Here is a 24,255-nt window from a genome sequence, read left to right as displayed (position 1 = left end):
AAAAGAGGATGAACTCATTTGCTAGAAATGCCGCCCGCCTTATTTTCGTTTGTGCGCGCCGAATCTAAAAAATTTAAAAAATAAATGCCCGTCCACAGCATAAAGTTCTCACTGGGCGCGAAATGGGGGCGACATTAGTCTAAGCGGAAAGGCCGTCTGTTATTCTATTCCAAGGCGCGACACATCCACCAAGACAAACGACAAAATATGGCCGTTGAGGCAACAATAGAAACCACAACAACAACAACTGTGAAAATCTCCAAGAAAAACAAGACGGACCAGAGGAGATACCGGACAGACGGCGGATACATCCCCAGCAAACATTTCGTTGATTCCCCTATTGTCACTGATCAAAATATCTTTGACGGGCCGATGGATGGACACCACAAAAGTCCCATAGTAACGGATCAATGAACTTGCACACACAGCAGAGGCCGCTCCCATTTTTCCCCAGTCAAAATGATAAAAATGTTTTTCCTTCTTATTTTTATTGATGTAACAACAAGACCGCACGATGTCAAGAAAAAGTTGAGCCGCGATGAGCCCAGCCGAGGGATAGGCCTCGGTACTCTATACATTTCGGGTTTGGCGAAGAGAAAAAGGGAACCGAGCAAGCGGATGAAAGCCAAGCGATGACACGCTCAGCCGAGCGTGGACGGCCGAATTTTTATTTTCTCCTCCCATCGCCCAGTCGCGTGGTGTTATTGCGACTGGGGGGAAGATTCTTCAACAAGAGCATCTGAAAATACATAAAAGGAGGCAACTACTAGGAGCTTCCCCCACCACCACCACCATTTTTGACGCTCCTGAAAAAAAATTGGGCTCCTTCATTGTCCAGCCGACCGTTTTCTCTATCTCTTTGCTCCTTGATTCTTCACATACTAATATATAACTCTCTGGCTGGCTGGATGGCTGGCTGGCAGCTCACGGCCCCTTGATTGTTAATTGGATTGGATTTTCATTAGAGGAAAAGCCGAGATGGGCAGCAGACATTTCAGCGAGATTGACAAGGAAATTTGTCCGACCCCGCAAAGGCGCCCGCTCTCCTCAAAGCGGTCAAATTGCAAAAGAGGTATTTTTGTTCCCCCCCCCCACCCTTTTTATAATATACATCTGCTGGTTGGTTGCCCGGCAACTATTACACATAGTGTGGCACTCACGACGAGTCACAACGCCACCGACATAATCAAGCATTTTCAAGCCCCCCTCATTTTATACATCAATGTCCCACCCTTTCGTTTGTAATATTAACAAAATGAGCGACATTCCCGGGGCTGGCTGCCCGCCCGCCCGTTTTTCCATCGAACGGGTTGCGTGGCGAATAATTCGAGCGACATTGGCATTTTCCATTCTATTACGTACGTCCCACCATTTTTTCGCCCCTTTGATTTTCCGTTTGATTTGATTTGTCTTTTACGACGGATAACTATCACAGAAATATACTATAACTCGGCCGGCCCCTTTTCTTTTTCCCAGTTAAGTATTAGCTCTTACGCACAGTCCGTCTCTCTCTCTCTCTCTGCTGGGCGCTTCACACAACTCGCGAAACCGTTGAGGGGGAACCGATGGCTGGGGAGGAGGAGGTCGCTAGGGCGTGTAATGTCCGAGTCACTTCCTGTGTGTCAGCAATCCGCCTCGCTTCGGTCGTCATTCTCAAAATTGTAACGGACGACACTTTTTGTGTGTGTGTGTGTGTGTGTCTAACACGAACCATCGAACTCGGCCCGGCTTTTTAAAAAAGAACCGAAACAAAATTTTATTTCAAGAAAAAGAAAAAGAAAGAAAGAAAGAAAGAGAGAGAGCCCATAGCATAGACTTGTATACTCTATTTATATCTACCGGTATAAATTTTTATCTGACCAGAAGAGAAGAAAAAAAAAAGAATTTTTAGTTTTTCTTTAAAAAGAAAAAGAAAATCGCCGTGACCGATTCGCTCAAGGGGCTTGTGTGTGTGTCCTTTATTTTATTACGATGATTATCTTTTTTTATGATTATTTTTTTGTTTTGTTTTTTACCTTTTTTTCCCCCGTTTTCTTCAGAGGTTGTCCTGGACACTGGAGATCTTGACGTTCTTATGGTTACAACTTTTTTTTTTTTATTTTTTTTTTGGTTATTTGTTCAAATGGGGACCCGGGACCCGTGTTCGGCGATTGAGCATTTCGATGGATATGGGCCGTATCGGCGAATGAGCTCCACCCCATTAAATTAAAAGGTTCTTTTAACTTTGAGTTGGAAATTGCTTTAAAAAACTCTTTAGGAGAAAGTTGCGATCGATTTGTGATTCTTTGTGTCCGATTCGTTTTTCAGTTACAAAATTCAATTTGGCCGAGGGCAAGCAAATATATACCCAACAGAGTATCGTGATTGATGACGCAACCTTGTCAATAATAGCCGAAAGTATTGCAAAAAAAATTTCCATTCGAAATGAATTGATGCGGGCCCTCGGTCCCGAGGCTAATAATCTATAAATATGTTACACATAGTAACCCCCTTTGGCTTTATCACAAGACTTTGTTTTTTCTGTATATAGACTCGTCATCGGTCACAGGGAAAATCGACAGCCCGCTGGCGTTTGCACGCGCGGCGGGAGAGCTGGGCAGCAACGGTCGATCGAAAATGATTGCGTGACACGGGCTCTGAAAAACAACAACAACAACGAAAACAGCATAGCACAGCACACCGGGCAGAGTCACGGACGGTCTAAAATGAGCTGCTTGAACAACTTGAACTGCCGCAATGGCGAAGTTTCGTTTTCTATACCGCCGGTCCCCCGTCATCCATGTCATCGACTCTCTCGTCAAAGTGAATCGTTTGATTTCAAAAATGGCGCCAGTACAATACCAGAGTATATAATACCGTACTCGGTACATACACAACATGTTGTCGGTTGCTGGGCTTCCCGCTCTACTCTCTCTAAATGTACATAGATATATATATATACGGCACGGGCAAGTGTAATCAGTCACGCAAGCTGCTCGCAATAGAACCTCCATCGACTGATGGCCGACGACTCGTCGCCGTCCCTCACAAGTGCAAAGTGGGGGAAACAGTCCGACAGCAGACGCTAAAACAAACAATGAGGTCGTAAAATGCCATTGCCAATTGGCTGTACTTGACAACTCAACTCGGCGGCCGCACAGTTCCAGAGTGTGTGTGCTGGGCTGTCCAGCACCAAAAAAGAAAAGAAAAAAAGGGGGGCAACAACAATAACAACCAAAGAGAAAAAAAAAAGAATCGACGTTGTTCCGGCCAAACAAACGGCCAAATAAAATCAAATTCAACCCGTCACAAAAGAACAAATGACCACGTATATACTACAAGTCTAGAGAAAGTCTCACGCTATTTTCTCAGCCGTCGCCTTTTGATTTCTTCTTTTTTTGTTTTCTTCTTAACTTTTTACTTTACTTTGTTTTTTTCGTTGGCCGGCTCACAGGTGTGGCAGCAGCAGTAAGCTTAAAAGTCCCAAGTTCCCATGGCTTTTCCTTTAGTTAACATTAAGGGCCACAGCAATAAGTCGAAGCTTTTTCTTTTTGTTGTTTGCTGGTCAAGTTTTTTCCTTTGGGTGGACACTTGGTATGTGTGCAGTGTCTTGAGGCTATTAGGACCTACGTGTTGTATACCGTCTATATATTATCGACGACTTCCGGCCGGGATAGATGTAGCAATATAGCAATTCATTCCCGTTTCTTTCTCGGTCTCTCTCCGGGCTTCCGGCGACTTCCGTTTCTCACGTCCCGACAGAGACGAACGAGGGGGAACTACTACACGACGTCCACCATCGGACACGCAATTTTCTCACACGACCGGCGGCCAGCAGTTACATTTTTGGGGGTTTTCTATAGTTTTTTTTACAAAATAGAATCGAGCGCGGGAAATTCAAATGAGAAATTGGCGTCCGCGCATTTCCGATTTTTACGGTCGGAGGGGGGAAAGCGGGTGCAAAAGTAGTTCGCTAATTATATTGTACTTGTAAGAAAAACCAAATAAGGGCCGTCTCAAAAAAAAAAAAAAAAAAGGCAAAAGATAAAAAGGAAGTCACACGGACCGAAAACTTAAAAAATAAAAAAAAAAGAGGCTCACAACATCCGGAGCTCCGAAAAAAAAGTGGCGCTTGTTGCGCAACACACACACACGAGAAATTACAAATCCCAACACGACGAAAAAATAAAAAAATACAAGGAGAGAAACAAGCACCAAACAAATTTTCATATCGAGCGGCGGCCCAGCAAGACCCACGAAAAAAAAAAAAAATAAAATAAAAATTTGGGGTTCTCGGAAAAGAAACCCCAAAAAGGTGGAAAACCGTAGGAACCGCACGAAATTCATGGAGCGTGACAATGAGATTGGTTGAAAAATAAAACAGTGTAAAGAATCTTGGCAACCCGGTTCTCACACGTAGGTAAAAAACAAAAAAATAATCCAAGCTCTCGGTCGTGTAGATATGGTAATGACGCAACAGCCTTCACCCAAAATTGCCACCGCAAGATTTAAAACCGTGCGGGTGGTAGTGCTCTACGTCTCTTTCAAAAGTCTAGATATTTATAGGGAGAAGCCCAACACGGGACGGACGGACGGACTCCCGAACCGGACGCGCACATATTACATCTATTATTTATTCCGTCTACACGCAGGATCGTGCCAACTGCCAGAAGAGCCCACCAAGTTTCTCCTCAATAATCTACACGTGCCCAGAGCTCTCCCCCTGAAACTTGGGTCTAACTTGTATCAAGTATAAACCTGACGCCGATATATATGTCTAATCATAACTTGTTCATTGAACCAGTACCCACCCAACGAATATCGTATACACACAGAGGATAAAATGGGCAGGAATCCATATTTCGGCGGCCTGGATCTCTCCTGTCAACTTATTGCACACACACACAGACTTTTGGGTCTTTTCATCTACTACCCATAGACTTTCGCCTCCGCTTTACCGAAAGTTTTTAATTGGAATCCCAACTCCATTACTGACTATAGCAAAAGTCATTCTCGGTGTTTTTTAATTTGGCACCATCGCTAGGTAGAGTGACGTACTATGCCTACAAGATGGAAAAACTTTGATTGCGCCAGCGCAATAAACAAAAAGAAAAAAAAGTCCTTACACGGGCAGTTTTGGCTGGCGTGTGTCGCAAAGTCTTTTTATATTTTTTATTACATGACTGTGGTGGTGGAGGAGGCTCTTCTTTTTCAATCTGGTGGCGTGCTGGCCTTAAAGAGAAGAGTGTTATAGAGAGAGAAAAGAGCTCAAGACCGTGAAAACTCATCTTGCCCGCCGGGACTATCTTCTACATCTTTTTCCTTTCCTTGAGCTGGGCATGTTGACTTGTGTATACCGACGGGGATATAGGGAGGAGGACTGCTGCTGGCTGTAATCAAACTGGGCGCATTGTATGGCACACCACTGCTGCTGAACGCTGCGCTCTATATTCCCATTGGGCGCGGTTCGTTTTATATTATACGGAGGGGGGATATCTATGCTGATGGGCCACACAGCCTTCCGCTGTTACTTTTCTCTCTGTCGAAAATGAATTGATCGATAAAGGCAATTGGAATAACAGATCAAGTCCCCCCACCCCCGGTCGTGAATTATGACGCAAGAAGAAGATGAAAAATTAAGACAACAACTTTTCTCTCTCACTCGTCGGCCATCTCAAGATATAATGGCGGCGGCAAAATATTTATCAGAACTGGCATCAGTGAAAATAAAAATCATGGCCCATCCGTCTTGTATATATTTCCATATGACCAGAGCGACGCTCTTTCTCTCTCTTGTAGGTCTTACAGTATATAAGAGAGCGCCCTGATATTTAAAAAAAATTAAAAGAAATAGACCAAACCGCAGAAACCCGACTGGCCGGAAAGCCTATAACCAACGCCTACATATATCCAGTTGTTTGTTTTATATTTTTTGTTTCCCATTTTTTTTTCGCAGAAACTTTCAGGTTTGTCTGTCACACCGTTGCTTTGGCCCAACTCTTTTTCATTCTATATTACGTGCTTACATGCACTTTCGTACTCTAATGGCCAACATGTTTCCGGTCGGACGGACCCACGGTAAAAAAACAGAAAAATATAAGAACAAACTTTTTTTTTTGTTTCTCTCGAAGGGAAGTCGCATAAAGAAAATACACCTATAAGGTTTTGCTATTACATATAAATTCAGGAAACAAATAAACAAGCTTGACTCTCTCTCCTGTGTAATGTTTCCAAGCTTTTTCTTTCCTTCCTTTCATTCTTTCTTTAAAAAAAAAAAGTTTCAAATTGCCCAGCTGAGTGTGTTCTGGCGAGGAGTTTGGAAAACGAATAGTCCGGTCACGTTGTCACGCTACAATTCAGCTGAATTTTCTTTTCTTTCTTTCTGTTCAAACGTCCGGGTAATGAACCGTGCACACTATATAAGTTTTTTTTTCCCCTTCCTCTTGGGTTTCTTCGCCCATAGTAAATAGCAGTTGGTCACACTGTCGATTGTCCATTTTTTCTTTTCGAAATCATGAAACAAATAAACCGCACAAGTGCTGGCGCAACGGATTTTTTTTTCCCGTCTGGTCCAGCAAAGCGGCCAATTAAGTGCCAGAGGGTTTAAGACAGACAAGACAAAAGATAGAAAGCTATCCAAGTGTAAATTTGTCTATTTTTTCAATGGAATAATAAATAATTCGTGTGTGTGTGTGCCAAGCACCGTATTGAAACCGCTCCAATTTGTTTGACGGATAGAACAAAAAGTCTCCCGCATCGCCATTTTATCGGTACAAAAATAAAAAAAGTAAATAACAACAAAAGAGTCGTGAAAAAAAAAAGTTGCGGGTATCGTTTGAAGGAGAGACCCCTCGGCTTTCAATTGACACCAATCCCCCCCCCCTCTCTCCCGTATTACTAACTATTACACGTTTCTTTTGATACGCTGCCGGACTACTAAAAAGAAAAAACTCACCCCTACCGTATGGGCCATTAAAATAAAAATAAAAAAAACAAGAGCTTGTATATATCTATGATGTAAGAGGTTTTATATCGAGTTTGGCGAAACACTCAAAAAATAAAACAGCAGATAACTATATGGCTGCCGTGTCAGTGGATATGAGCATCTATTAAAATAAATGCTAGACGGCCCGGCATGTATATAGAGATATGAAAAAAAGGGAAGAAGCTAGTAGCGCTTTTTCCCTTTTTTTTAATTTTTTCAAATGCGCTTCCGACTTTTCAATCGAAATTGTTCGGTTCCGGCGAGTGAAGGAGAAGGCGTGAGTGGGAAACAATTCGAGTCGATCCATCTCTTCTATGTCTCGGCGATATGTACGTGATTGTATTTCGTGTACGAGTTCGGTGGCAGTTGGAAACAACAACAAAAACCCAACCGAAACAAAGAAAAGGAGGAAAAACAAAAATGGTTGAAACCGCACACATCACGTAAAAACAATAACCAGGAACTTTGTCTGCGACAAAATTCGATTGTTACACACAGAAAAAGTCGGCTTCTTCTATTGTTTTTTATTTTCTTCCATCTGGAAAACAACAACACAAAATTTCCATTCGATAATTCCCAAAATTCAAAAAGAGATTGAACGCGAAATGGGTTTCGCTCATCCAATTCTTTTCCATCTTTAATTTCTTGCACAGAATTTTTGTTTTTTTAGTGGTGGAGTGGCTGATTTCATTATTTCTCACCAAAAAGGAGAAGAGCTCTAGAACTTCTTCTCTCCTTTGATGGCACCCAAAACGCATTTTGTGGGTGGAAAAGTTTAATAGCCCGCCAGGGGCGAATCCGAAGGCGGACCATGGCGCGGTATAAGAACCGCAGGGCCGGCAGTAGCCCAGTCAAAAGAGAGAAAAAGGGAACAACCGGAGGGCCGGATGGGTTCGATTACCAAGAGGGAGCGGCGTGGGAGGGAAGGTAGGTAAAAACGCAGGTCGAAATCAGAACTTGCGGTACGATTTCCTTCATCAGGTGGTCAACAACCAGAAAAAAAAAGAAAAAGACACACACACACACAGGAAGTCCGGCCGGCCCTGAGTATTTTTATATTTTCCCTATTCTTATTTTTTTCTGGCCAGCTTGTCCACAAGACAACTCACGATGTTGTGCGGCGTCCAAATAACCCGCTCCCATTCCGCGCCCATCCGCTTTACTTACGAAAAAACAACAAGCGGAGGCCCTAAATATTATCTCAACTCTTTTTCTTTTCTGGTTCAAAAACGAAAACTGTGAACCCCCAAAGAGATTTTTTTTATATTTGTACAAGCTTGGGTTGTTGTTGTTTTCTATATAATCCTGGCACTCGTTGGCTTCTCTGTCCGTGTCGTTCACGTTTCGGGGTGACGGAGAATGTTTCGTCCTACGTACATATGGGCCAGCAGCAGAAAGAGAAACTGACTTTCTGCTGCTGGCCGTGTAGGCGATAATCTCGGTATAATAATAATACAAAAGGCGCGGATGAGAAAGAAAAACATCCGGAATGGATTTTTTCATTGGCTGATTCAACATGGACTGGGGCGCACACACGACCAAGGACGGACAGATTTAGAGTGGCGATTACTTGGTAATCGCCAACCCAATCTCCAACAAGAGCTACACACTTTAAAATAAAGTTCAAATGCCCGATACAGTATACGTAGTATTTCTCTTTTAAAAGGTTTAACGAATTAAGAATGAAATGTTTTCCCCCCTCTTTAAAAATAAGATAAAATAACATTTTCAAGGAGAGAAGCTTGTGCACGCCCAGCAGGAACAATGACACGACGGATTTCTCGTTCCACCTTTTATTTTTGTTTCTCCTCCTCCTCCTCCTTCTTGTGTAATGAAAATATACAGAGCGCTGGCTGGCTGGCTGGCTGCTGGCTGAGCAATGAATAGGCTTTCAAATTGGTTCGTGGAATAAGTTGGTGAGACAAGAAGAAGAAGAAAGGTGAGCGCACAAGAGCGTGCGCCATCGAAAAGTCAAAATAAAAAAATGAGCTCGGGCCAAAGAAAAGAACCAGGAGCAATAGAGAATCATCGTCCATCTGTCTCTCTCGCTCTCTTCTCTAGCTCCCTATCCGATTATCTATTATGTTTCACTATATATAGTTCAGCACAAGTGAGTGGACGAGCTGCGCGTCCATCCAAGGACGTAATGGCCGCACGTCAGAGCTGCTCTCTCCTTTTGGAAAAAAGAACTGAGCTGCTTTGACTGCGATGTATACGCAAGATATGACCCAACTGGAACTTGTACCTATGTTGATGTTGGCTCGTTTTTTTTGGCTCTTTGACGTTTGATTCACCATCTTTTTCGCTAGCCAATCAAAGCAGTCCAGCTTAAACGCACTTGCGAGATATCAGTATATACTTTGAGCGCATTATCAAAGAAATTCGCTACTTAAGAAAATGTTTTTTCCCCTCGTAATGTCGAACAGAAGTTTATGTATACAAGAAAGCCGCAACTGGATTTTGAGCTACTGCAAATATATAAAAAAAAAACTGTTTGCACTTCTGGCGCGTGATTTTTCCCTTTTGGCACAAGGAGAGCCTCCTGTTTGTGTGTCTTTCTTTCGGACAGAGCGCATCTGCAGTGGCATCCATCTTGTGTTGTATGTACACAGTGGTAAAGAAAGAAAAGAAAAAAGGTCGTTTTTTTTTTGGCTTGTTTCACGAAGAAGCAGCGGGTGGCAGTACATCACCATCTGCTAGTTCCTGGTGAATCAAAGTCGTTGGTATTTTGCGCTCCCTGTCGATCGTGTACACACCACCAGAAGAACAACAACAACCAACCCCCTCCAACTCAGAAAAAACAAGCAAATCATCGAAATATAGTTGGGCTCTCTTCCTTTTTCAACCGATTGCCGCGGTATAAAAATACACAGAGGAGAGAGAAAGTTTGCCAAGAATAAAAATGAAAATACGTGGCCTGCCACTTAATGATTGTGATATTATGTGAGAGTCCTTCAAAGAATCTCTGTCCCCCCACCGTGCCCATCTCCAAGGCTTTTTTTCTGTTCCTATTATGAAACTCATCGTCCTCGTACATATATGTACACACACGGAGCGATAGTGTATATATATACAATAGGATATTGAGAATCAAGACTGTCAATATTTATTCCCCCCCCCCTCGTCCTTATAGGTATAAGAAAAACATCTTTTTTTTTATTTTTATTTTTCGGGTCCCCCCCTGAATCGCTATGACGTGGACAGAAAAAAATAGAAAGATCCGGCATCACGATGTTAGTCGGTCGTAAATAACCGCAAAGGTATTTATATGATATTTTCTACATTCGGTTGCAAAAAGAAAGAAAAGAAAAAAGAACAATCATTCGGATGATCGGGCAACGAAAAAAAAAGAAGAAGAGAAATAGTAAGTCAAGGCAATATAAGAAAGCTGTACAGTCTGCTGACACCCAATATACCCCCGTCTAACCGAAATACGTGCACTAATTCAATCAAGGAGAAGGGACCCCGCATGACTATCTGCACCGCAGAGAGAACAATAAGACAACAACAAAAAAAAGAATCTAAGCCGATAGATATGCTATACATTTGCGATCAGAAAAAGAAAAAAAGAGAAAACTGCTACTGTTAGACTTGGAATTTGGGTCTCGAGAGCGACAACTGGGGACGAAGCAGCCAAGAGGAAGAAGATATTATAGTCGGTATATATCTATGGCTAAACGAGCGTAAATAGTCGCTAATGTACCAGTCTATCCCCCCTTGAAAAAAGATATCTACCACCTAAAGCATTTTATTTTTTATTTTTTTTGGGTGAAAAATGAAGAAATTTCTTTTATTCTCCATTTTTTAACCATTTTCTTCTGTGTAAAAAAAAAGATGACAAAAGACGAGTCCGGAGAACCCCCCTCTTAACCATTATTGTAAATATGGTCTAGAGTTTCGAATTTCTTCAGCTAAATGTCCGACGGTCTCCCCCCTTTTTTCTCTTTTCTTATATTCATAGAGCCCAAGAATTCTATAGGTACTTTTCTTTCCACAGAAGCTAGACTAAAGTGAGTCCACGGCTGGCCAACAAAATATTATATGACCCGTAAGGTTTCTTTTTCTCGATATATACCTGTTTTTCTTTTCAAACAAACAGATACATGTCCGTCCGTCCGTCTCTCTCTGCTGCTGCCCAGTTTGCTACCTGAGCTAGTGGCGAGACTAGTCCCAAGAAAAATGGTGGTAGCTCGAAAAACTATTTTCCATCAATAGATACACACACATAAGGAGAGGGAAAAAAGAGAAGAGAGCAAGGTGAATAATGTGTTTCAGACGAAGCGCCGATCCGCACAGTTCAGAAACGAAAGTTTCAATAGAAAAACGCGGGGGTGACGGGACAATAGAGTAAAAACGAGTCGACTATATATATATGTAGGTTATCAGCGAGTTCTCTCTTCTTTCTTTCCAAAGAAATCCTTCAAAGCAGATAGGGAGAAAGAGATAGCTATAGACTGTAATGTGTGTGTGTAGATACGTAAAGTGTTATCAGGCCCGTTGAACAAATACAAAAACATTTTCTTTCCTTCGAAAAAATTTTTTTTTCCGCTTCTGATACACACAGTCATTGATAAGCGTCTTGGCCCCCGAGTTTGTTCTGTCAGAGTATTTTTAAAAAGAGAAATTCAATGAAATTAAAAAAAAAAAAGCGCATCCAACGGAGGGGGGTGCTGCCGGCGTCATGATGACCGGCCATTTCGCTGGTGCGCACTAGGCCGTGACAAAACAGAAATATAAACAACCACCCAGTATATCTCTGGCTCCTTGTCGATTCGACCATTTACGGACAAAAATATTTATAACCTCCTTTAAGAGCCGGGCTATATGCGCAATCCAACAGTTTGAGATTAGAGAGAGAGCCCATTCGATACTTGTGGGTGCGCACACACGGCCGCAATGTTTGTCTTTGGCGATAACAGAGAAACCCCCCAGACGCCAAAGAAGAAACGTAATAATATAAGGAGAAAAATAACAATTTTTTCTCTCTCAAGACTCGCATTGAGTCATTTTTCCCCTCTCCAGAGACTCAAGATACATGTAAGAAACGTAAACCTTAAAGAGGGAAGAGGGGTGAGCTCATGTATAGGTTTCACTGGAATATTACTAATACTCTCTGTAGGCTACTAACCACAGTAGGAGCCTCTGTGTGTTACTCATCTTATAACTAAACCCAGATTTTTCTTCCGAGGGAGAACTCCGATGGGAAACGAAAAGATGGGGGGAGTATATATCCGACTAGACCGGCCATCGGTATATATGTACACGTGTAGAAAAATGTGTTTTGATTTTTCCCGAGAAAAGAAAAATCAATATCATTTCAAGTTATTTTTCACCATATCACTCGACGGGGGAGAGAGCTTTCGCTTATCTTTTCCCATCGCAATACTGTACATACACACGAGGGGGGGCAGTCCATCCCACACGGACGGACTAGCGTGTCAATAACGGACGGCCGAGCGGACACAAGGCAACGTTCGTCATCGTTTCTACACACGTATACACGTCTAAACTGGATGAAATTCAATTTTCTAGCTCTTTCTTGCCGGTCCTTGCTTTTTTCTTTTTCTTTTTCTTTCTCTCTTCATCTCATTTTCCTGGCCGTTGCAGATCTCTACTCTCCAAACTCACAGCCAGCATCTACCGGATTGAATTCAATCTTTGAAATAGATGACAGAAGCCCTCGCCAATCGCTTGGCTGCTCCCGAAGCGGAGTCGCTTCGACGTGTTAGATACAAAAAAATTTCTCCATATAAAACTTTTTTTTCATTTCACTAAAGTGGAAGCCGGCCGAGTGTTGGAGCCTGTTCTTCTTCAGTCCCGCCACATTAGGCCGGATCAAGGTCCGTCGAGTGGCACTTCTAGAGGCCGCTCCATCGCTGAATATACACTCAAAAAGAGAGCCAGCCAGCAGAGAGAAGCTTTAGGAGCTTTAGATACAAACTAAAACGTTTTCAGAAAAAAATAAAATGAAATGAAAAAAAGTGGAACTTTTTTTTCTATTCACGAAAGAAAGAAAAATCGCAAAAGGATTCCGAGGAATTTTTTCTTCCGGTTTGATGACACAAGACCATGGCCGGGGCGTTAGGTGGGGCGCGATAATGCCAATACTAGAGTAAAGAAGCCGGAATTTTTCTTTTTGGGGGGACAACTATTCCGATCGTGTTTTATGCCATCCGCACATACACAACAAACAAGATGATGAAGTAGTCTGCTGCCTCAGGGCTACGATAATACTTTTTTTTTAAAAGTTCCACATTTATTTTAGGGAGATGTTCTTCACCTACATATTTCTCTCCCTCCCGTTTGTTTTTATTTTCCAATGGGTCCGTGACTCACGGAATAAAGTCATGAAAAAGGGCGGGTGGGGCTCGACTATATAATTGCGCAACTCCGGGTGCCCCCCCCCCCTCATCCAAACACACTCGGCCACACCAAAAGTTTTGTTTTCTTTTTTCACTGGTGGTCGAAATTATATCCATACAACACGACGACGCATAAATGATCCAAAAATAAAAAGAAGGGGGGAAAAATGAAAGGAGGGTAGAGGCTAATTATTCCATCAATTTCTTTTCGTTCCCCGGAGGAATCGTGCGACGCGTCGGCACGGCCGCCGCCGCCGCCGCCAACGTTCCAACTCTTGATCATTTGCATTCGAACGAAACCATCATCGGGAAAAGTCGTTTGGGTGTGTATGGGACCCCCGCTTTTCAGATCCCCCCGTTTCTGTTCCAACTATGCGGATGACTGTGTCTTGTCTCTATGTCTATGCGCCTTATAATGACATGTAGATTCACTTATTCAAATCCATCATGAGTGTGTGTGCCAGCGCTCAAACTTCCTACCGCCCTATTGATTTTTTCCCACTCTTTTTGACTAGTACAACTACACCAAACGACGAGATCTTCTTTCGGGATATTAACGTTCAATCGTTGGGACGTTAGACTTTCCCAGTCGAGACGAGACCCGAGTGCGTACACAGTTACAGCCCACGCAGCGAGAGAAATTACCGCGGCGGAAGATAAAAAGAAAGACACACACAGAGAGAAAGAGAAAACAAATCAAATGAAATCAGAAAGAAGAGTGGAGAGGATTGTCTGTGGGACTTACCGAAGATGTTGGCGCCGACGGACGAGATCAAGTGGCTCGCGAGAATCAACGCCAGGGCCGGCAGCAGCATGAGCGTCATCTTGAGCTGGCACTTCATCATGGCTGTTGAATCTATTCAGAGCGGGCGGAATCTAAACAAAAAGAAAAAAAGACAAAAAAGAATTTATAAGATAAAGCGAAAACAGCCTGAGAAAATCCGATATTTAATGACCGAGTGACTGGAAAAAAAGACGACGCTGCTGACTGCGAAGAGTCAAAAAGAAACAGAATCTGACTCTTTTTAAAATAAATGATACACACACACAGAAAAGGCTTTTCCTTTCCATCCGTCAAGAACGAGAGTGGAGGGAAATAAAGAAAAGAAGTCTCGGGAAAATTAAATTTTCTTTTTTAAATAAAAAAAAGGAACTTCTTTTTATTTAAAAGAGACGGCACTTTTGGGGGTCAGTAATTCATTCAAAAAGTACAAATTTCTATACAAGGAGGAGGTGTGTGTGTGTGTAGAGACTGACGCGTGTTCGTTTTTTCGTTTGTTTTGAAAGGGAATTTGTTGTTTCCTCTTGCGTGTCAATGGGAAATAAATGGCCGTTGCGCTTTTTTGGACAGCGCCAACACCCGGGCCAGACCGGGGCCCCGATGTGGGACACTCGGAGATGAGCGCAAAGATCTGATGGTTATCTGATCGCAACCCCTCGACAAAAGGACTTGACAAAACGGAAAAAAATAGGAAATGTGGGCCGGACAAATATTCTTCACGACGTGTCACACGCACAGCACAGAGTCGAAGACGAAGATGAATAAACACCGGTCAGATACAAATCGTCGTCACCACCAACAACAACAGCCCCCCTCCCTATAGCGAGTTCGACAACAGCAACAACAGGTATATAACAACCGAACCTCATTGGTATTCTAGAGAAACACTGTAAAACTTGCTCGCCGATATTCTTCTTCTTCTTTTGTTCTCTTCTGTCTTTGATTGTTTGACGGGCTAACACTAAAAATCAAAAAAACAATTTCTCTTTTCTTTTTTTCTTTCTTCCACCCGAAATTCCGGAATGAATGGATGGAAATAAATAGAAAAAACACGCGAAACATTTATTAATCAGCTGCGAGTGTGGGAGAAGATATTTGAAACGCCGATGGTGGTGGTTATGGGCGCCCATAGCACTTAAGAGATTTGCCATTATGTTAACCTTTCACTTTCAAGAGCTGTTTCTTCTTTTGTTTTTTACCTTGGAAGGATTTTCGGGGTGTTGCTCCTTCGTGGTCGCCTTTTTTCGTGAATGATGATGGGATGGGCCTTCGACGTTCAACTTGTCGCCTCTTTCCAACTCTCCTTATGGAGATTTTTTCATAAAAGCATCACGACTGGGGCCGTTGAACAACAACTAATCGTCGATCTCTTTCAGCTTTGAACGTATCAAAATCAAAAAAGAAACACAACAGAAAAACACCAAAATTTCCCTTTTTGTTCTTCTTCTTCTTGGCCTCTCAATCGAATCGAGCGGCCACGCGTCGGCCACTTGGCTCACGATCGCAATCCACAATCATGATTTTCACTTGGGCTTGTTCACTATCAAATCAATTTGTAAACCGAACGACAAATTGATCCAAAATAAAACAGTCCTCACAATTTATCCGATCAACAAAAAAACAACTGGCAGGTTAAATAAAAGCCAAAAGAAACTAAAATTTCCCAATTATCTCGATATAAAACCGAAATCAAAATTGGGATCAAAAGAAACCGGTTGTCTTGCGATTAACACTTGAAAGATTAAACAAACGCCAAACGCCGAAACAATTTCGATATAAAAGAGAGCGAAAGAGAGACACAATCCGGCGTGTGTTATCAGTACGACGGCAGGTCGACAACTGAAGGCTTCCACCGCTCTACCCGTAGCTTTTACGCCACACACAAGACACATGGCATAGGGAAAAAAGGAGGGGAAATGGGAGGAGCTCTCTTGTAAAAAAAAAAAAAAAAAAGAAAAATTCTCCGTAGGGTTTCCACCACGCGTCTAGATGATGGGCCAGCAGCAGAGCTATATGGTCCTCAATTTTTATTTTTTTTCGGGAATATGGGGGTTGAAAAAAAAAGGGACCGCAACCCAAAAGTGTAAAAACGCGTTGTAACCCCGTGGAGCATCGCTTCTGCTTTTGCTACCATTTCCATCGAGGTGTCTCTCTCTCTCGCTCGACATCGACACACACAAAAAGGTATAGCTAGAAAACAAGAGCCTCTTTCTTTCTTTTTTCTAAGGGGTTGTATATCTTTTTTTCGTTCAAAAGACAGCACGACTCCGAGGAGGACTCGAGCTCAGTAGGTGGCGGTTTATTTTATTTTTTTTTTTTTTCTCTCGGTTTGTTTCACCTCCTTCTTCTCCTTGTTGTTGTTGTCGTAAGGAATTCGGTTAGGACAACACAATTTTCTGCCAAAAACCAGAAAGAGAGAGAGAGAGAAAATGGAGTTGCGGCCGCAACAACTCGTGCCCAAAACGTGCCGTACTATTCTTCTACATGTTCTATTTTTATTTTATTTCATTTTTCTTTTTTTTGAAATGTTATAAATAAGGTGTTCAAAAGTGCATGAGGTTTTATTGGTCAAAACAGGGGAACGGTGGGCTGCTCAACTTTGTGTCACGTTGGCTGGTTCCGTTGGCTGAGTGTGTAACCAGAGATCGGGATTAAATTCGGCCAGTTGTGTGTTTCACGGGCCGGAAATTCCTTCGATAATACCTTGGGTCCGTCCAGCACACACACACACAAAGAATGGACGGGAGAAGGGGGAGGGAGGTTTACCGTTTACTTATAAGTGGCCCTGCGTTGTTGGTAGTTTGAGACTTTGTCAACCGTCTCTTTTTACATGGCGTGATCTTTTTTTCTTTTTTCTTTTTCTTGTCGGTTCGTGTGTTTTTCAACACCTCCGTTCTACACCCACTTCACTTGTTGCAGCTCGGTTAAATGCATTAGTAGCCTACCCCAATTTATAACAAATACGTGTCGGGACCGCACTCAATCGACTCGAATTACACAACGAGGGGGTTCGACACCAAAGTCTTCCAGGAATGAAGTCGATTTGACACTACTCGTTCCCAAAACCAGCGAAAATGAAATGACAATTACATTCAGATTACGTTTGAATTAAGAGATTTAAAAAAGCTAGGCAAGCATTTTGCTTTTAATTTTTCCAGATATTACCAAACTTAACAAATGACCATGGCTAAGAAAAAGGCAGGGTTTGATAGCGAACAATCAAATTAGAGGAAGGTTTTTCCAGAAAATATTTTTTTTACCTTAAAGGAAAGAGAAAAAGCCTTAACAAAAGGGGCTTCCAGTAGTTGGAAAAATACAAAAAAAAGTTTTGAAGTACAAACTTTTTCTTTCGTCACCATTTTAAGCAAAAATCTGTCATTAAGAAAAAGACAAAAAGCTTTTTGACACCTTTTGGATTGACACCCCTTGAATTGCATCTTCCATCAATTTCAAATGAATTTCTTTTTTGCGTTACACCATTTGAATGAGCCGCTGCTCGCAATGTAATACAAATTATCTTTAGGGTCTATAGTTGATAAAATTGGCAACATTATCCAATTAACGTGCAGGTCGTACTATCTAAATTTGAGCTCTCCAATAAAGCCAATTTGCGAAAAAAAAAAGAAAAGAAAAAGAAAAATTGAAGCAGTAGAAAATCGGTGAGAAATCAAATAAATTCAGCCGTCGGTGCGGCGCTGACCCTTTGTAATGCAAAGGGCTTCTCCCACCGCAATTCATCTCTATTCAAATATCGCGTACACACACACACACACACACGTATAGAATATAATAGCTCGCCGCCATTCCTTTATTTGTCGAATCTAATTTGAATATGCCGTATTTACACAGGGACACCGCCAGCGTGTGTGTGTGTGTACATATACTTGCGGCTCGGTCGTGTAATGCAACACGAAGAAACGGAGGAGGACATATGAGGCTATTTATCCCAGTGTCATATTGCACTTTACACGGCACAACCGAAATAAAAAGGAAATCCTTCCATGTGAATGGAGAAAAGAAAAGAAAAAAAGTGGTGAACTCTCTTCCCGTAAGGAGAGATTGTGTGCAGCTGCGAACGCGTCTATAGAACCTACACACGCATAACAAACAGATAGACGACACAGACCATTTCAAACAAAAAAAAAGGGAAAAAAATGAGGGGTAGAAGAAGGAAGAGCTCAGTTGTCGTGTCGACAAGCGTTTTTCGAGTGTCAGACTTCACTCCTTTTTGTCAAATGTCTACAGCTATGCAAAAGAACCCCTTTTGAATCCTTCCATTCATCCGCACCTATCCGTCCCTCCCACTTTTTTTTTAAACGGCGTGAATTTGCGCTCGGTCGTACATATCAAATAATATCAGGAAGGGGGTCCCACCCACCTACTTCTTCTTCAGCATTCACACAATTGTCATCCCCGTTCACACTACACATTTCTTATTATACATTTCCCCTTTACCCTCGAGCTCTGCTCTGCTCTGCTCTGTCGTGTTGACATCGACGTGTGAATCGAGCACAATAGGGCGTGTCACAATCGCGGAGAAAGAAAAAAAGATCCTGCGATGACATCAAAGGGAACAAGCAGCAGCAGCAGCAGCAGCAGCTAGAGGAATTGAGAAGTGCAAAGTTGGTCGAAGAACACAAGAAGCTCCTGTGTGGATACTAGATATATTTTGACTGTTATAGTTATGCGCTGTTGTGCGGGGGAAAAAGAAAAAAGGATAGAGGGGAAACTCCACCCGACCATGTCGCATTTGATGCCCATCAAACGCTTTGACTTTGAGATAGAGAGAGAGAGAGAGATATAAATTCGTCGCTAGATACATGTATACGTGTGGGAGCCAGAGAAATTGGACCATGAGAAAGTAATGCAGCTGCTGCAAAGACTGGTGATGTGTGTGTGCATCATCTTTCCAGCGTTTCGGTTGTCTTGATGAGCTTTACAGCAAATCTTTTAGATGATGCGCACAACGAGATTCCTAACCGGCTCCTAACCGGCTTTGCGCGGTTAAGAGCTCGACGCGGCCTCAGCAGCAGCGGGAGCGGAAGGCAATCTACCGCAATCATTTTTAGATCCTAAAAAGGAGCCATTCACGGATAAAGACACACACACACAACCGCTCACGCAGAGCTCAACGCTTATATCAACTGCTCTGTGGTGTTCAACGTCGGCCGCATTTATACGTAATGTTTAGACGGTGTATAACTTATACATATATACGTAGTAGCCTATATTTCTTTGATCTCCCCACGCGGGCTATGGATGTGCGCGTCTGAAACAATAATATACGAAAAATGCAACCGAGACGGAATTATTAAAAAGAATAAATATGTTGGGCGCCGCCCACAAAGAATGTGTGCGTCCTATCATCTAGATTTGGCTTTGACGGGCACCACATCGTTGCTGGTGCTGGCCGGTATTATTATAGCTGGATAGAAAGTCGGGCGAGATTGTCGGCGTTGTCAAGGCGACCCAAAGAGCGCGGACAACGGGATATAGAAAGCCAGGGAGGGGGGAAATGAACAAATCATCAAGACACGCAATGAAACCGGAAGTGCTAGAGCCCCCCCAAAAGCCAATGGAAGCAACAGCAGACGAGAGAGAGAGAACAATAATGAATATGTAAGTTAAGAAAGATCAATTCAAACGTTGAAATCTTTGAAAAGTATACATCTTCGCCGGACGGTGAGACTCTCTTCCATTAGCGCTCAACATCAGAGACGCAGAGATTTCTATCTCTAACTTATTTAACTGGCAGGGTAAAGTTGCTGGCTACACAGGCTCCATCACTTCCGATTCATTATTCTTTCCGGTATATATGTACCATCCAAAGGGTATGTACAGCAGTCATCGAAATGTAACAAGCTAAAAGTGTCCCGTAGCATATGAGAGTAGAGAGAGTACATATTGTACCGGTCGTGAATATTGATCGCTCAGTTGGCTGGTCCTCGACTTCTATGAACCTTTTTCGATTAAATCCAGCCAAAGTACAGAGAGAGAGAGAGCGGGGGTCGAAATAGAAAAGTCCGTTGCTGCTCTCGTTAAAAATTTTGCCATGGATTTTTCACGTTATAGTCCCGGATTCAACTTGTGTGCGCCTTGTGCATTTCCCCGAACATTTTCTAGCCAACGCTACCCACATCCAGCGCAGCAAGAAATATATATAAATGTATAGTACGTCTTCATTCTTTTATTTTCCATCCCCCTCCATCCGCATCCGAGCTTGCGGAAAAGCCATTCTGATGATTCGGTTTGTTGTTGTTTGCTTTTGTCATTGTTGGGAAGAGATCCAACTCCGGGGCTCTCTTATTATTGGCTCTACGCAACGTACGTATATATTTTTATAAATAAATATATAAACCATATTTTTTTCCAATTCTATTTTCTGCGTTGTCTGTAGAATTTTTCTTTTTTCCCTTTTTTCATAAATAGGAAAACGTATAAATTCTGATTTGATTTCGCGATACATCAGCGCGGGAGGGAAAAGAAAAAGAAGAAATATCTGTAAATATAAGACGACGTGGCTTCTGGCCGAAGGGCTGCCAGAAAAAAGAGAAAAAGAGAGAAAAATCAACCGGCGACATATCATATCCATTGGGTGGGAGTGGGGGGGAGAAGGTTTTTGTCGGTTCAGTCAACCAAACGGTTCGACCCGTTGATACTACACGATCGGAGAAGCGGTGTATATAGCAGAGCACAAACGGATGAAGGGAGAGACCGAGAGGAATTCAACCGAAAAGAGACGACGAGTCGGACTTTTTTTTAGAGAGAAAACCTACCCGATGATCAGGTCTCCTAGTTGATTCAAATTGAAAAATGTACACACACACACAGAGAGAGGGGAGAGATATAGTCTGAAGAATCTGTATGATGACTAGACGACAACAAGAGCTATGCCAGAATTCTCTCTCTACTCGAGATGAAATTGAAAATAGTCGCCGTCTTTTCTTATGCGTATAGGTCGATCTTGTGCATATACACTCTACTTCACCGTATACTACACATTGTGTAGAGATGGAAAGAAACCAATAGATGCGAGCGCATCAGCGAGCCCGCGAGAGAGAGAGAGCTCTAGAATCGATTATGGGGTCCGAGCTAGATAGAGAGAGAGCCGCCGCCGATCTCTTGGAAGCCCATCGGCGCGGAAAAGAAAATGAAAAGCTCGGCGGAGATGGGTGGGGGCCGGTCGGACAAGAGGCCGGCGCGCCACGGAATCAGATGAAGAAGAAACAGCAGAGTAAAAAAAGAAGCTGAAGCGTCGACTATGTGTGCACCAGCACTATATAATATAAGAAGAGTGGGAAAGATCAATCTCTTTTGCCCTGTATAAAAAGAGTGAGTAATGGGAAAGCTGCAGCACAGCAATAGTCTACACCCGCCGTATACAAGATACACACACTCCATATACAATGATTCGTTTTCCGGCAGTCTGATGGTGTTCATCATCATCAGATTGATCTAGGCCTATATATCGTCGGCCTCTTTTATTTTTATTTTTTTGTGTGTTTCCTGTTTTGTTTTGACTGTCTGTCTGTTGATGTTTTCCTCCGCTTTTATTGATAGCGCCCTGTGTTTTGATAGGCCCTATTAGAGAGAGTTGGTGGTCCCTTCGTATCCTATAAGAGTGGCAACGGACTTTTGGCACGGAGGACTCGGGTTGTAACTCACGCTATTGACTCGATCTGTTGATGGAGTGATAAGGGGAATCGGAGAAAAGGGGCTCTTGTGTAATACTCACTTCTAATTATATGGCCCTTCCGTATAAAGCGCAGCAGCTATATAGAACTCGAGCGCGCATTTATGTCGAGATCGGGCCAAACTTTTACATATAATTCCGATTGCTGCCGCTCGGATTTGATGATCCATCACCGCGGCAGCTCAAATAAAAAAATTGTCGTCGCCTGGAAACGGGTGCTCTAACTCTTCTCTTTCACCAGCGGTGTAAATTTAAAAACGGCGCGCGCATAGCAACCATTTGGGGGGGGGGGGGGAAACAAAAATCGGTTGGCATAGACGCGCTGAATCAAAGAGCAAATTTAATGTGAGATATGCAAATTGAAAGAGGATAAATAAAAAATGGCCAATCAATCGTCGCTGTCATGCAACTGAACTAATTATGCCAAGTTGGGTTTAAGCGCGTCTCCTTTGGTCATCAAAATTTCCAGTTGCACTTGGCTTGAAGTGTTCAAGTTCAAATATGTTGAAATGTGATGGTTTACCCACAGAAAAAGTTGTGAGGAACAAAACAAAACAACCCTGATCTGCAGTCGTTCTAGAAATGAGCAACCACTTCCATTGCTTAATATTTAATGAGCCCTAACCCGAGTAAACAAAAACGGCCAGAATAAACAGTTCCAGTCATCGACGTCACTCAGGGATAATCGCACTTCGTACTACGTAACGATTTAAAATCAAAGCCACCAAATAGTCAAAAAGGAAGAATGGAGTAAACATTTTTCCTACCTTGAAGCCTGGGAGAATACGGCCAGGCATCCCCCACAAGTGCTCCATCCTCAGTATAGTTGACTCCACCAGGCTGGATAGGGAAAAAGGGGTCCTCTTTAAGTGTTAATTCAACCTGTTTCAAGTTTAAATAATTTGTTATTTGATTGTTTACTCAAAGAAAAATTGTGAGGTACAAAACAAAAACAAGCCTGATCTGCAGTCGTTTAACAAAAGAGTAAAATCAACCCAGATCAAACCTAAGTGAGTAAAAAAAAATGGCAAAAGGAAACATTCACAGTCAACGGCAAAGCTCTGGAATAATCGTACTCCGTACTATATGTCACGATTTAAAATCAACTCCACCAAAAACTGTCAAAAAGGAAGAACAGAGATCAATTTTGTCCTACCTTTATGCCTGGGAAATACAGTAAGGCATCCACAAGCACCACAAGTGCTTCATCCAAAGAAAAGTTGAATGACGGAAAATGGGCGTCTTCGTGAATACCCCCACATTCACATGGAAGTACACGAGGACAGAGTTTTTCCAATCAAACTGGATGTCTGGATGCTGTTTATCTAAATAAAAAATTAAAAAAATTGGTTACGAAAAATTATTGACAGAAACAACAGGCAAGAAAAAGGTGAAAACGAAACAGTGATTAAACACTCATTGTTAATAAACAGGAGAATTTGAGAAATCATTATGAATTTATGATACCTAGCAGGTCACAGATAATTAAAAGCAACGAAAATCATTACCCAAGAAATGACTGAAGAGATTGCTGCTGATGGCAGGTCAATACCAGCAAAAGCAAAACTTGCATATCATGTTGTAATGATGGCTGGTTCAGGTCTCCAATCTGTACAAAGGAGAAGCCAAGAAGTTTATTACCTAGTGTAAACAATCTGGGAATCTGCCATGCCATGCCTTAACAAGGGGCTTACATGATAAAATGCCAGTCAGGAAATAATATTTCACATATTTGTAACAGGTTTAATCTCTTCTATCTAATAAGCTCCCACAATCATTCTGTCTGTATTCTTAGATTTACCCGCCAAACAGCATGGAATGGAGAGTGTGGAGAGCTACGACACCAGAGTTTGCATTACACGATCACGTTTTTAAACCTTTAATAGTTGTGCTTTTCATCGTTCAGCCACGTACGTTTTAACAAAAGTTATCGTTCCTTTTCTACATCTTAATAAACTTCAGCACTCACTTACTTACTAAACAGTAAACTCGTCTCTTTTTCGAAACTGTGTAACAATGAAAGATGAAACAAGCGAAACAAGCGAAAAAAGACCTGCAGACGACACTATTATTCAGATTTCAGACTAATTAGCCAGAGTTAAGATATCGATAGTAATTATAAATCGACCTGAAAATGGTGATAAAAATCGAATGATCAAAGTTGATTTCTCTCCCGCACTTGACATCCGCTGAACAGATTAGGATTATTTTATCCAATAGTTCGTCTCAAAAAGTTTCAACTGGGGTAACTAATTAACTATATCCAGTTGGGTTTATGAGCGTACATTGGAATTCTATTTTGGTTCGCTTTACTTTTATACACGCTAGTTCGAGAGCGGTATACTGTGGTCCATTTCGATAATTTTATGCATTCATAGGAATTAACAAACGATAACTGATGACATTAGGTTTTCAAACAATGAACTTTATTCGAAGTCATATAATTTATCATATT

General features: G+C 42.1%; 1 protein-coding gene across 1 annotated transcript in view; it reads right to left on the bottom strand.

The window, feature by feature from the left end:
• Positions 1-23,826, bottom strand: part of LOC124310854 (tyrosine-protein phosphatase 99A-like) — a 691,797-nt gene extending 667,971 nt beyond the window's left edge. The window contains exons 1-5 of the mRNA XM_046774937.1: positions 23,602-23,826; positions 23,309-23,409; positions 22,957-23,125; positions 22,568-22,682; positions 14,072-14,202 (exon numbers count right to left, since the gene is read on the bottom strand). Of these exons, the coding sequence (XP_046630893.1) occupies positions 14,072-14,171 (100 nt within the window). The 5' untranslated portion in view covers positions 14,172-14,202; positions 22,568-22,682; positions 22,957-23,125; positions 23,309-23,409; positions 23,602-23,826. The remainder of the gene's footprint in view (positions 1-14,071; positions 14,203-22,567; positions 22,683-22,956; positions 23,126-23,308; positions 23,410-23,601) is intronic.
• Between the last annotated feature and the right edge of the window lie 429 nt (positions 23,827-24,255).

The sequence above is a fragment of the Daphnia pulicaria genome, chromosome 8, assembly GCF_021234035.1.
Source record: "Daphnia pulicaria isolate SC F1-1A chromosome 8, SC_F0-13Bv2, whole genome shotgun sequence".
NCBI classification, from domain to species: domain Eukaryota; kingdom Metazoa; phylum Arthropoda; class Branchiopoda; order Diplostraca; family Daphniidae; genus Daphnia; species Daphnia pulicaria.
The sequence above is the reverse complement of the archived record's forward strand: the minus strand, read 5'-3'. Positions and strand labels throughout refer to the sequence as shown.